The sequence below is a fragment of the Drosophila gunungcola genome, unplaced genomic scaffold, assembly GCF_025200985.1.
Source record: "Drosophila gunungcola strain Sukarami unplaced genomic scaffold, Dgunungcola_SK_2 000001F, whole genome shotgun sequence".
NCBI lineage: Eukaryota > Metazoa > Arthropoda > Insecta > Diptera > Drosophilidae > Drosophila > Drosophila gunungcola.
In genome coordinates, this window is record NW_026453197.1 from 15,723,919 (window position 1) to 15,737,755 (window position 13,837).

The 13,837-nt window shown below is 39.9% G+C and overlaps 2 protein-coding genes across 4 annotated transcripts in view; both read left to right on the forward strand.

The window, feature by feature from the left end:
• The window catches only part of LOC128262150 (ras suppressor protein 1), a 122,686-nt gene that overhangs the window by 73,680 nt on the left and 35,169 nt on the right, over positions 1–13,837 (forward strand). The gene's annotated exons all lie outside the window — the stretch shown is intronic.
• The window catches only part of LOC128262132 (lachesin), a 44,875-nt gene that overhangs the window by 25,873 nt on the left and 5,165 nt on the right, over positions 1–13,837 (forward strand). The window contains exons 3-12 of one of the 3 annotated variants that reach the window (XM_052996216.1): positions 4,000–4,041; positions 4,231–4,436; positions 4,782–4,847; positions 4,911–4,950; positions 5,035–5,190; positions 5,270–5,398; positions 7,304–7,441; positions 10,533–10,697; positions 10,814–10,873; positions 11,862–11,948. In XM_052996216.1, coding sequence (XP_052852176.1) covers positions 4,000–4,041; positions 4,231–4,436; positions 4,782–4,847; positions 4,911–4,950; positions 5,035–5,190; positions 5,270–5,398; positions 7,304–7,441; positions 10,533–10,697; positions 10,814–10,873; positions 11,862–11,948 — 1,089 coding nt within the window. Of the gene's footprint in view, positions 1–3,999; positions 4,042–4,230; positions 4,437–4,781; positions 4,848–4,910; positions 4,951–5,034; positions 5,191–5,269; positions 5,399–7,303; positions 7,442–10,532; positions 10,698–10,813; positions 10,880–11,861; positions 11,949–13,837 lie in introns of those variants that run through there. The other 2 variants (XM_052996219.1, XM_052996217.1) reach the window with 2 other exon arrangements.

A 13,837-nucleotide genomic window follows, 5' to 3' on the forward strand; every position in this document is an offset into this window, starting at 1 on the left:
ACATAAGTATCGTCCTTAGCATGTGTACATGAAGTTTGTTTCGAGTTCATTTGGCTGCCAAGCTGGCGAGATGCACTTTTGCCGCATCTGCAATTTGTTCTGCGGTCTCCGCTGTTTTCCCTGAATATATGAGTACATATATTGTCGGGTAGAGCTTTGCTTTGCATTTTTAGACACTTTTTTCATGCCATCACCACCCCCTACTCGCCGTGCACAAATTCATAGCATTCTACGGCTTGGGTTTCCCTCTGTCGGATTTTGTGGGAATCTGGTTGGTATTCACTCTATGACAAAAAGTAAACAATTTGCACAAAGCATTTCATATGCTGCCAGCCATAGTGTGTGCATTTTTGATTAACAGTTGGGTTTGTAGCGAAGACTCTATTTAAGTTTATTTAGGGAATACTTAAAGCAATAGAGATAAATTAACAATAGTTTGTGCATAAGTCATTATTATTATTTTGCCGTCGCCAGATTTAATTTACAGATATTTAGTTTCCCAGAGCGCATTTAATTACACCGTATGGACTAATGCATCGCCCAAAGCTAGTTAGTTAATCGTCTTTCTGTTAAAGCCTTTGGTAATCAAAATTCAATATAATCATCTTGTTTTGGTGCTTAAGCTTTAATGTAAACAGGCCAAACTGCCTTCGGTCACCTTATTAAACGCACCTACTATACACGCACATTCACATGCACAGAAACCGAAACAGAAACATCTGGGTGTTGGGCAATAAGCGCTGCCCACAGAGTCAGTTGCCAGTTAATTGCATAATGACGGAGAGCCGGCATTTAATCAGCTCGTTTGTCAACAAAGTGCAAGTATAATCAATTTATGGAACGTTTGTACGGCGGGGGTTCATGCTAAATAGGACTCGGCGGCCGGTGAAGATTTGCTCGCCTAGTCAAACGCTAAACTAATTACGTATACGCAATGTGATTATGAGCTCGAGACTGATTGGGTGGCGCGGTTGGCAAGAGAATGGATGAGTGGGTGCTTGTAATGGTCTGCAAAGTGTCCTGGACGATGCTATAAGCCGCAATAATGACCCGCACAAGAACCATACACTACCAAAAAAAATACAGAAGCAATGTGCTCGTTGTCCAAACATTTGTTGACATATTGCGGATTTAAAATGATTTGTGGCTGCCAATCCCCGAGAATTAAACAAATACATTTGAATAATGGCAGGCAATCAGCAAACAAAACGCAAGACTGATTGCCGGCAATAAAAGTGGACCATAAAAAGCGATAACATCATATTTATAAGCCCCGTCAAGACCCACGTCCCTGCCATCTCCATCTCCCAAGGCGCCGGCGAGCGTTGAAAGCGATTATATGCGTAAATATAAAAATGGCAAAAAGACAAATAAACGACAATAAACGGCCAGCCAAAGTATTCCTCGAGTTTGCTTCCTCCGTCTCCCAAAAGCATGCTTGGCTAAATAAACGGAAAAAATGGCCAACAAAAATGATGGGCCCATAAAAAGGGAAACGTAAGAGAAGCTCAGCGACGAACTAAGCAGCTTACAGTGGGAAAAGAAGAGCAAATAGCAAGCATAAATATTTTTGAAGATGTATGCTTGTTTATTAACTGCGAAAAGTCAAAAGAATTATTGACTGACTTGTCCAGCTTAAAATAATCAAAGTTTTAATTAACAACGAATTATTACTCTCTTTTTTTTGTGTTTATGTATTGTAAATAAGTTCTAGTGAAACAATTTCGGATAATCTCAATTGGCACAAAGTAAAGTCGAACATTAACATTTTTCTCAGTTATTTGCATTAGGCAACCACTGTACCGGAAGTTTATTTGCGGGCATTGCCGAAAATCGAGTAGGCGGCACGTCTGGCCAAAAGTTTTCTTTTGTGTGCGTTCTTTGTTTATGACGACCATTTGGTTTGCGGAGACCGTCGAGATTAGGTCGGAGAATGGGAAGGTGAAAGCTGCTTATGGCCTGGCTAACTTACCATCACCGCAACCTGGTGGACTTTAACTCTACCAATAACCAAAAAGTGACTGCATTGAATGCATTTTGAATTCGCGACATTGAAGTCTAATCTTCCGAAATTACATTTAAGAGCCAGCGAATGCAGTTTATGAAGTGATTTAAATGATTTAAATTTACCTACACGTTTAGGGCACTAAAGTGCCTTTTCTAAAAACAAAATAAATATCACAAATAGAGTTCTGTTTGCTTTCAACGTGTGTTTAACTTTATATATATTTTTTTAGTTCTAGGGTATTTTGGATCATGTCGGGTATAACAAATTCTCTCTATATTTTCTGGAGAGATTTGAGTTTTATTTTTAAGCCCTCAATGCAAAACTGTGTGTTAATACAACCATTTATTTTGGGACATATACAACTTAACATGTTTTACTTGCACTGAGTATTAACACAGTGCATCACACTGAAATTGGCTACTATTAAGCTCGCAAGGCTAGGGTCCATTGAAAGTGCCTGGCATTTTTCAGCTCAGGCATTTCCCGCTGCGTTTTGTTTGCACAAAGTTCAAAAGGCGGTGGCGGTTTAGGTTTTAGGAGGCGACCTGCCGCCAAACTGTCGAGCCTGACAAATTGAATGGTTGCCTGCGTTTGCACAAAGAGACCAAATGGGTGCAGGTGGACGTGGCAGTGGACACAGGACAAACAGAATCTCGGACGCCAGGTCGTGAATGGAGCTCTGACTGATTGACTGGCGTCCAGATTTCAGAGTTAAAAGTCGAGGCCTGTGAGCCATGTTGACACGAGGGCTAAATAACAAATTAAAGGCAAAAAGAATACTTACAAATAAATTGCGAGTGCAAATGGGGTTCATTTTACTCAGCTGGAATGTTTAGCCTAGCTTAGTGTGGCAGGTGCTGTCCTGCAGAATTAAGGGCAAACGAGTCAGGGATAAATCTCGGTGGCGATAAAAAGCTGCTCATTAAATTGCAAAGGAAAAGTAAAACACCATTCAAAAGGCTGAAAGCTGGTGACTGCAACCTGTCAGGTCAAAGTACATACAAGAGAAGGGGGAGTAAGAGAACCTTGCCAAAAGAAAGAATGCAGTAAAAACGGCAGCTAAACTGTACGAAAAACGTGCTAAAACGTAGATCAACAGCGAAAATCGTGTTGAGCATTTTTTTGTAGCTGAAAAGGCATAAGCAGCAGCTGCTCCGGGGGAAGTGGAGTTGAAAAGTGCCAGCACAAAATCCAGATGGGAAAGCCAATGGCCAGAGTCAGGCAACGGTAGCAGTTGTCCTGCTGAAAACTGTAAACTGAAAACTGAAAAGAAGGACTGGCTGGAGTGAACGTAATTCAATATGCGGAGCCGTGTTAAAAGCTGTAAAAATGCTTAAGCGTTTTTCAATTTACCCGTTTTATGTTACTAGCAACGCTTGCAGCTTTTTCTCCAAGGCGAATGCGATTTGCTGCCAGCTCAAATTTCTCGAACTCATTTGTAAAGTGTCTAACGTCCATAAAAAATGTAAAGGGGTAAAGACGAATGTCCCCCCGATATTGCAAATAACAGTCACAAACAAATTTGATTTTTTATTCGCTTCGGGGCAAAATTGTTGAACAGAGCATCGCTAGTTTGCAATTTCCGTCAAGTTTTTATTTGGAAAATTTCCTGGCCAACACCTTTCACCTTTGTTAGCGCAACATTTTCCTGCCGTGCTTGAGCAGTAAAAGTTTCCACTGCAGCTGGGGAAAACGTGGAAAATGTTGAAAAAGTGCCAACGCAGTCAGAAACAATTAAACTTGAACTTTTGTCATAGAACGAATGCAATAAATGAAACTAAAAACAGAAATCTGAAAGCGCAGCAGGAAATTTTTGCCGTATCAGCAAAACATGGCGACAGACACAATTTCGGTCCAAGACCAAGTTTGGATGGCGTGGCTAATTAATTTTTGTTTATAGCCCATATGGAACGGGCAGTTGGAATTTGAACGGAGATATTAAATTAATTAAATGTTCTAACGCTCTTAATTACGTTTCTTTTCGCTTGCAGGCAAACACACGCGCCTGGACAGCCAGCAGACGGCACAGGATGGTAATTAATAAGCTCCCATTTCCCCCTTTTCCTTATTTTCCAGGGGTCACACGGGACGTATGCGCAATGTGCCGCAGTGCAGCGGCCACCAGATGCAAGGAAAATATCTGTTATGTTGCCTTTTTTCATCTTCTGGCAAGAAGGGAGCATTGAACTTTTAATGAAATGGACTCTTTGTGTTTCTTTTAGATTCCGATTTTCCGCGATTTGCAGAACCTATTGCCAATGTGACTGTTTCCGTTGGCCGAGATGCCTTGATGGCCTGCGTGGTGGAGAACCTCAAGGGCTACAAGGTTGCCTGGGTTCGAGTGGACACGCAGACGATCCTGTCCATACACCACAATGTCATCTCGCAGAACAGCCGGATAAGCCTGACCTACAATGACCATCGATCGGTGGGTGTTAGTCTTAATTACTAAAAGCTTGAAATATGTTCCGTCAAAATAAGGATTATCATAAAAATTGAAATCATATAAAGTCAATAGGACGTTATTTTGCTTATTTGAAAATTATAACAAATAAGCCATGCAGTGTAAATTTATGAAACTAACCGTTTGAAACCATAGTTTTTATTTATTTGATTTTTATTTAATTACACCGCTTTGTATTCTAAAAAGTTAGTATAACAAGACATTAAATACATAAATTTTTTAAAAACAAACACCTATAGATAATAAAACCTTATTTAAGTTTGAGGCTGATATTGTGGTTTCTATTCGCTACAACTATTTGTGTTGCAGTGGTACTTGCACATCAAGGAGGTGGAGGAGACGGATCGCGGTTGGTACATGTGCCAAGTGAACACGGTGAGCTCGAGTGCTGTGAGTAAGTTCGTGGATTCAACTAGCTAATCTCTTTATTCCCGACAGGATCCCATGCGCTCCAGGAAGGGCTACTTGCAGGTGGTGGGTGAGTACGAGAACTAATACCCAACTATGACTCCAGACCCCGAGTGTGACCCCTTGGCCTTCGATGTTTTCTTATATCCAACAGTTCCCCCCATGATTGTCGAGGGCCTGACCAGCAACGACATGGTGGTGCGCGAGGGTCAGAATGTATCGCTGGTGTGCAAGGCACGTGGCTATCCGGAGCCCTACGTCATGTGGCGTCGCGAGGACGGCGAGGAGATGCTAATTGGCGGGGAGCACGGTAAGCAATCCTATTCCGGCGCATTGCACTTGGCTTAACCCATTGCCCATTCCCCATTCGGGATTCCCTAACCCCGCAGTCAACGTGGTCGACGGGGAGCTGCTGCACATTACCAAAGTGAGTCGCCTGCACATGGCCGCATATCTGTGCGTCGCCTCCAACGGAGTCCCGCCATCGATTAGCAAACGGGTCCACCTGCGTGTGCAATGTGAGTAAATGTCAACTGTTTAGCTAGCGAGTCAAAGTTGGCTAACTGGCTAGCTGGCTGACTGACCCGCTGGCTTAGAGAGAACTTGATAACTCTAACATTCAGGCACGTAGCCAAGAAGGGACTTGCCTCTGTGTTTATAGGTGGATCTATATTTCTTATTTATCAGCATTGAAATGCTTGACTTTTTGTTTGCAATGTTACTGGTGTAAGCCATTGAAATATTTCAGAAAAATAAATGGAATTTTCGCTAGACAGTTTTTAAAAAATGTTAAATGCTCCACATTACAAATATTTGTTTTGTTTTTCAAAATATAGGTATAGAAATATACTAAAACATCCAAAGAAAATCTACTAAGTTGAAAGAGAACAAAACCTTGCTAAAAAATATTTTTGCAAATATGACTATAATTTAAAGCCATTAAAAGTTATTATAAGCAATATTTTTACATATTTGTTATGCATTCAATCTATTTTTGTAATGGTCAAATTGATTTTGCCTAAGTATTTTTAGTAGTTTTTGTTTTTAATTGAGTTCAATTTCAAAATTTCTATCAGTATAACCAATATCAGATAAAATGAATTCGGTGCAACAGAATTTTCCGACTGCTTTTCCTGGGGTGCGTAAAACAGTAAAAATAACGTAAAATCCATTTTGGGCTCAACTCTCTTGCAATATTAATTGCCAGTTTAAGTGGAAAAGGGGTAGAGATTGGGGAATGTTGCTGTGACGAATGCGTAAAATACACAAAACAGTCCGCCTGCCTGCCACCCACTTCATAGCCATACTGCATGTTGCCAATGCAGTTTTTGGGGCAATAACCGCAACGCGTCCTCAACATTGGCATACCCAGCGGAGATGGACGGGCAGTGGGTGGAAGTGGGTGGCGATGGGTGGCCAACTACCCACTTGGCCAAAATCGACCAAAAGCTGCAGTCACGTTAAATTAATTTACCTCTGAAAATTTGACTGAGCGTGTCCCACTGCCTGTGGCCGAAAGTGTTAGTGATGGACAGCTTATGCAATTATCGATGTGATATAACCTACATTTAGGTTACAAAGTTATAGCGAAAAGTAAATAAAATACCTAATTTAAGAATCTGTTCCTTTTTTATTATCTAGGCATTTATATTAATATTTAAATGTATCAAGCATTAAGCAACCATCTCCAGTCCTGATATGCTGAATGCACAGCGTTCGTTTCGCTTTGCTTGTGGGCGTTTGTTTGTTTGTTTGTCGGCAGGTGTTATTTTGTGCCCCCGTGATGTGTGCGTGGCCAAAATGCGTTCACCATTCGCAGAGCAGCTTTTGTTGTTACTGCGTGGGGCTGGCTTTCCCACGCCCACAAGCAGCCATTTTCTCCCAGTATCAACAGCAGCAACAGTAGCAACAGCAGCAACACCAGCAACACCAGCAACACCAGCAACAAAAGCTATTTACGCACACACGCCCTGCCCAGATGGACGTCCACCTCCCAGACACAATCACTCGCTCCCAGGCGCACTTTTAATGACTGAGTGCATTTTAATCCAAAAACAGTTTGTAAACTCACGTAAAATGGTATGCAAAATTCTCGGTAAAACTCGGATGGAGCCGTAGAGCTGATGAAAAGTCCGTGACGTATTCTGGCAGTGGGATGGGAAAAACTGTATAGTTGTGGTATGGCAGGGATGAATGGATTCAATTCAAAGATAATGGAAGTGGATTACTTTGAGGAGTAACAAGCTTTCAGACTGCAACAGTTTCAACCTTATGAAATCCTGTTTCAAAATGCTAACGAAGTTATATGAATGGGCTTAATAAGACTTGATAGATTAGGTAAAGTGATAGGAAGAAAAAAGCAATTTCGGTAGTAGGGTTTCATAACAAGTGGAAAATATTAATTTAATTTCTATCATCTACAGTTCCACCGATGCTCTCCATTCCCAATCAGCTGGAGGGAGCCTATGTGGGTCAAGATGTAATACTAGAGTGCCATACTGAGGCCTATCCAGCATCTATAAACTACTGGACTACGGAACGCGGCGACATGATAATATCGGGTAAGTTAAGAATGTAAATCTACTAGGCTTACTTCTCTTTCGATCTGAATAAGAATTCTTGTTAAATAAAATCGTATTTATTAACTGATAAACGTTGGTAAATAAGCTTACAATGTAATCGCCATGCGTACCAACATCTCGAACTCCTTTTCTCGCTTAAGTTCAGTCTGCGTAAAATTGTCATGGGAAATGCCAAAAAGGAACACAGAATGTGAACTTGCTTCTGTAGCGAACGCGAAAAGCCCAGTGAAGCTGATCCCATTTATTTCGCTTTTTCAGATGCGAGGGAGTGCAAGTGAATGTTGATGTGGTGTACTTTTTTACTGCGTTACATGGAAGTTTTCGACGTTTTTTTACGTACTTTTTCCCGCGCAGTGGTTGGCCATTAAATGCGTTGCCCATACGCACAGTGTGACAGGCTTAAAATGAACATTTACATGCAAGTGCACACGAGGACACAGAGAACCGCCCTGCCTTAAAGTGTCTCGCCTTTATGGTCTGACACTGTAACAGTTTTCCCTTGATTGACACTGGACAGTTTTACAGAGCGAGCCGAAAAGTTGAAACCAGACACAGATTAAATATGTGTCAGAACAATCTGACCAGAAATCCAGCCAAAGCCACTCATTATTTATATATGCTTCGTACTTTTAAAAATTTCCTTAAAGAGTCCTGGGCTTAAATGTAATTTACTCTAATAAAATGGCTTTGAAATTGTCAATTTATAAAATAACAATCATTACATTAAACAAAAACTTTAGTGCCCTATATCTCAACATTTCCATTTAATCAAAACTCCACTTTAAGCCTCAACTTTATGATGCTTAAAATCAATATTTCAGAGCACAATTATATTAATTAAACTCAGAGCACTCAAAATGCAGTCCAAATTAAATATGGTCAAAATTGAAATAATCAAAACTAATAAATAACATATTTGATGCGCTGGAAATGGGCAATTCCAACATAATATAAAATCGCAAAAATCGATGCACAATACAAATTGAATAAAGAAAGTGGAAACTGTCAGAAAATATTATTTTGTTGCGGAAATTATTTAAACATAATCACATTGGCTGGCATATTTGCATGGGCGCCAAATTACCGGAGGGAGTTGAAAATGCCGGAACTCATGGCATCGTGCTGAAATAAATCGGAAAATAGATATTATTGTTCGGATTTCATCCCAATATTCTGTGGTAATATTAACTTACTTTTTAGTTGCAGCCAAATTAGTATTCTTCTAAAGGGAAACCTGAAACTACTGCACAATACTATTTGAAATTCGGGCTGCCGTCGAGCACAAATCCAATTCAATCCAATATAAGCCAACCCCCATTACTCATTGATGGGAGTTCATATGCATAAAAATTGAGCTAAATATAGACGAGCCTTTGATGGACTGTCATTCGGTTTCATTTTATGCTTAAATGTCACTTTGTTTGTTCGATAAGGAAGACATAGCCATGCCCGACTCAAAGGCAAAACTAAGGCCATGCTTTGGTTTCAGCTGGCTCAGGAAGCCAATTCTGAGGCGGAAATATGTCATTTCATATGCACACACGCACAGGCGACAAGCTCAGCCACAGCGAGCAGAATTCGAACTGAGATATGAGATATGAAAGCCATGGTCATGATGTATGGCAAACAGCCACCAAAACTTGGGGTAATAAATTTTAACCGCTTTTCCAACTATCTATGAGCAGAGGTACGAAAAAGAAAGTTGCTGAAAAAGTAGAAAAAAAATGTTTTCTTAACAAATTGTTTCATAAAATATCATATTTTATCAATCGAAATACACACGAAACAACGAATATATTTTTGCCTTAAATGTTTTTTAATTATTATGAAGATAAATTTATTTTTATCTCACTAATGAAATGTATTACAAGAATTTCTTCGGTTAACCCGATAGAATTTTGTTCTTTTAATGTAAAATAAATACAGTATTTTAGCTTACATACAATACATACATAAATAATTAAAAAATATTTTGACTGGCTCAGAAAAAAAGACAAAAAAGTTTTTCCATTTAAATGTTTACAAACCACCCTCGCTTAAATGTCTTCAGCAGATGCCGTATATCACAAACGTATACAGTATGCCAGTCGGCAGGACAAGCAATTCTACAAGCAGTTTAAGAAACCGAAACTTTCGTTTAATGTGGCTGGTATTAAAAGTATAAGGTTCCTTGCAAGACTTGGCAGCCAGGAAAAAGAATTGCTGCCGCCGATGGTTATGAGAAAAATTATATTTTTGCGTGTCGGAGAGACTTACATGTGGGCCTACGGATAGTTGTGGCATGTGGGGAGATGGAGAAGTATCACAAAAGGTGACTAGGGCTATAAAAAGAAGTCGCAAGAGCGGTTCACATGCACGTTGGCCGTTGCTTGTGGAAAATTGTTTTTGCCCCCCCTCCCCCACCCCCTTTGTTTGGGGCTGACAAAAAAGAAAACAAGAAAAACTAAAGACATTTGTCACAGGCACACATACGAATACACGCTCATAGACAAAGGACAACATGACGTATGGGTAACATGCGATATCGCCTTACAATGCGCCAAGCAATCAAAGTGAAATTAAGTTTATATATTTAATGCTACTTACTGCCAGCTACTTGTTCTCGATTTCGTATTGCTAGAAGGGGCCCCAAAAAGTAGGCAACACAATACGAAATGAAACGAAACGAAATGGAACGAAATTAAAGCCGCAGAAGAACAAAAGTTTTTCTTTTAGATTTTCACTGATTAATGAGAAAAGTTTTAGTTGGCGATGGCGATGGCAATGGAAATGGCTGAGGAACTGCGCCAGTTTTAATTACACACACACTCACAGAGAATGAGGGTGGGGGTGGGTGGTTGGACAGGGCGTAATTAGTTGGATTCCCGATTGAGAAAGCGACTCACTTCACTGCACATGGCCAGCTCTAAAAACAGCCACCACAACCCAGTGCAGGTGACATTAATTAATTGATTTTTTCCCCTTACATATTTTCCAACCCATAACGCTATTGCTGGGAAATTGTCACTGTAATTTATGGCACACCAGCTTTAAGGACCGTCACTTTATTCCCATTTTTCGCACTTTTCAGACACCTCGAGAGCCGGCGATAAATACGAGACCACATCGACCGTCAGCGGTTACACAAAATACATGAAGTTAAAAATCCGAGCCGTTGGTCCCAACGATTTTGGCACATATCGCTGTGTGGCCAAAAACTCTCTGGGCGAAACCGATGGAAATATAAAGCTGGATGGTAAGAGCATTTATATTATCATTTAATTTATTCGCCAGCTCTTTACTTTGCAACACAATTGTTTAAGGCATATTAAAACTATTTCAGTTAACGACTATATCCCATATTGTTTACAGAAATGCCAACACCAACAACAGCTATTATTTCAGAGATGTCCTTGCTCAACCGCAGCTATGGTAAGAGTTAATTTCGTTATTAACCATCAAGTACATTTCACTTATTAAAGTTTGCTGTTTAATGTGCACTTTAAAGTGCAAACTAATATGGCAAAGAGCTTAAATTTGCATTATGTCCAGTTCAGAGCCATTCAATCGACTCCCTAATTGATTAAATTTCAACCATAAGCATCGCGGCATCATTTTTTTTGCTTGGTCATGAATTTTATAACACAATAATGGGTTTTTAATTTTATGCACTGCAAAGCACGAAATCACAGTCAGCACTTAACACTAAATTGGTTCATAAGGGCAATCAATCATGCATTTTTTTTTAAACATTTAAATTATCGAATTTAAAGTAACCGATTCGTAATTGTTCTCGTTTTAAACTTCTTTTTAATTGTACCTGAGAAAAATCACTTATCTTCGGCTGACAAGCATTCTAGATTTGCTAATTGAAAGCGATAAAGGCCCACGACATGTTGAAATTACAGTAATCATCGCAAATTGCCGAAAACACAAATCATTGTGAAACCACACCACATAAGACCGCACCCCATTCCACATCCATTCGACCCACCTCGTTTCGTTACTCCATCAAGTTTAAATTGCATGCAATCTTTTTTTGTTCCGTTTTTGCCCCTTTGTTGGTTGTTCTTCGGCTTTGTTGCCCCATCAAAGGGCTATTAAATGCAAATAAATGCAAAATTAAATAAAAATACCTTAGCATACAATTACCCCTAGCATCTGTGTAAATGTGTATAACTAAATTCTGTTTTATATGGTTTCTCTCTTTATTGTTTCCCGAAAACCTTCCCCCATTTGAATATTTCTTTCATGTTATGCCCTTCTCCAACAACCTACAACAACCAACAACAACCAACAACCGACAACAACAACCGCCATTACTCACGTACCGCGTTATCCCGATCTCTCCCTGAACTATATCTCTCCTACTTGACTGACGCTTGCTGCATAAAATTAAAAATGTGTAAAAAATATAAAGATGGCAAGAGACGTCATAGAAATAAATTTGACTCGGCTAACGCTTTGCCTGATTATGGGGTTGAGGAGTGGCGTGACGGTGCCCAAGGTAAGTACTATGTATATCTCGACGACCAGCCTTTGCCTTTCATCCATCCCAAAAGTCCGCCCCTCCATCACCATTTTCCTAACATCAATTCCCCCTTTTTCATGGCTATCTCTTCTTTAGTGGCATTTTATGGACCAAGCTGCATTCTCTACTTTATTTGCACATAGCGAGGCCAAAGTTGCCCCTCGTGGTTGTATTTTCCTTTCATGGCATTCACATTTCAAGTGCGTCGCCGTGTGATCTCATAATTTCAATATTTTTAATGTTTTCTTTACCTTTTCCTTGGCCGAAAACTTGGACTGCGCACATAACATTGCCAGGCACTTTGTTGGGCCCAAGTGTTTAGCTCAAACGTTAAAAATTAATTAAATTTTGCTCGTTCTGTGCGAAATGACGCTTTCAGTTGGCTGCCCCGTTGTTATTTTCATTCATTCGCCTTCCGTGGCAAATACAAATTGCACTTCGTTGCTGCCGGCATCTTGGATTTGTGTAGTGCCATAAGCATTGACGGAAAAAGCAATAAATGGGGCTTACAGCACAATAACTTTGGTAAACAAAGAGCACAAAATTCGCAAAGAGAATGGCAATGGCGGATGAAGAGCAACTTTAAATGGCAATAAAGGTTTTTATTTCAGTCAGACTAGGAAAAGATAAAGTGCAAGCTTAAAGATTTCAAGAAGATTTCTAATGAGGATTAGGGGGATTATCTTTTCTCGTTTTAAAATAAATGTAAATTAAAATATTTAAATCAAGTTATTCAAATTATAATAAAAACTTTAATAATGTCAATTGAGGACTTTACAGTTTACATTGATTCCTTTTAAAGTCGCAATCAGATAACTTAGCTGACCATTTAACCTAAATATCTAAAAGAAACAAAACAACATTTAAAACAATGAAACCATGAGAACTACAATGTATCAGCATTTTTTTTGTACCAATTTGAATGCATGTTAGACATTTCACCCAATTTTTTCTGTCGCTTTGAGTTTTGTGGTTTGTTGTTGATCTGCAGATTCTTCTACTGCAAGTCAAATAAAATTTGCAGCAATAAAAATGCCATCGGGCGACAGCAACACAAACAGCAACACCAGGCGAGCAATAAAAACTAGCGACATTGTTGATTGACACTGACATTTTGGCCATGACAACGACAAAGTACATCTGGTTGCACATCTAGTATCCATCTAGTATTTGCGAATGTGTGTTTTGAACGGTGTGGTGTGGGCAAAACACGTGTCCTGTTGCATTCGCACTGTCACATTTGTCGGGATAAACGCCCCCCGGATATGATAGTACAGATATGGCGTCGAACCGACCGCAGTCAGCAAATTAGCCATAAACATTGGCTTTCCAAATTTTCTGCTGCTTGCTTTTTGGCTGAATTAATCCTTGCGGAATCAGCAGCCGAAACAACAGACTGGAATTATTCCGGTTTTCTTTTTTGTTTTATTTTTGTCTTATTTGTGCTTGTGTTTATTGCATTTTAAATGCAATTATTTAAGGCACGCGTCCGTAAAATGCCGTTCAACCGACTGCACTAATGAACTGAGGCCCGAACTGCTTCAGCGGGGGCGTGGCTGACCCTTGTCCGCCCACGCCCCAACTCCGATCCAGTCCCCTTTCGGCTACAAAGTCCTGGCTCCGGAGGCATTCGTGCATTGCAAGTACCAAAAAGGAGAAAAGCGAAGAAAATGCAAAAAAAAAAACAGATAAAATGCCTGTTCATTGTGGAAGAGTTCGCAAAAAGAGGGGAATCCAGGCGATTGGGTATCTGAGTAGGAGTAGGAGGGGAAGGGGCTTTATCCTTGTGGGCCGTTGACTTTATTGATTCAACATTGAAGCTTGGGGCTTCAAGTTTCTGGGAAAGCTTAATGAAGAAGGTCAGC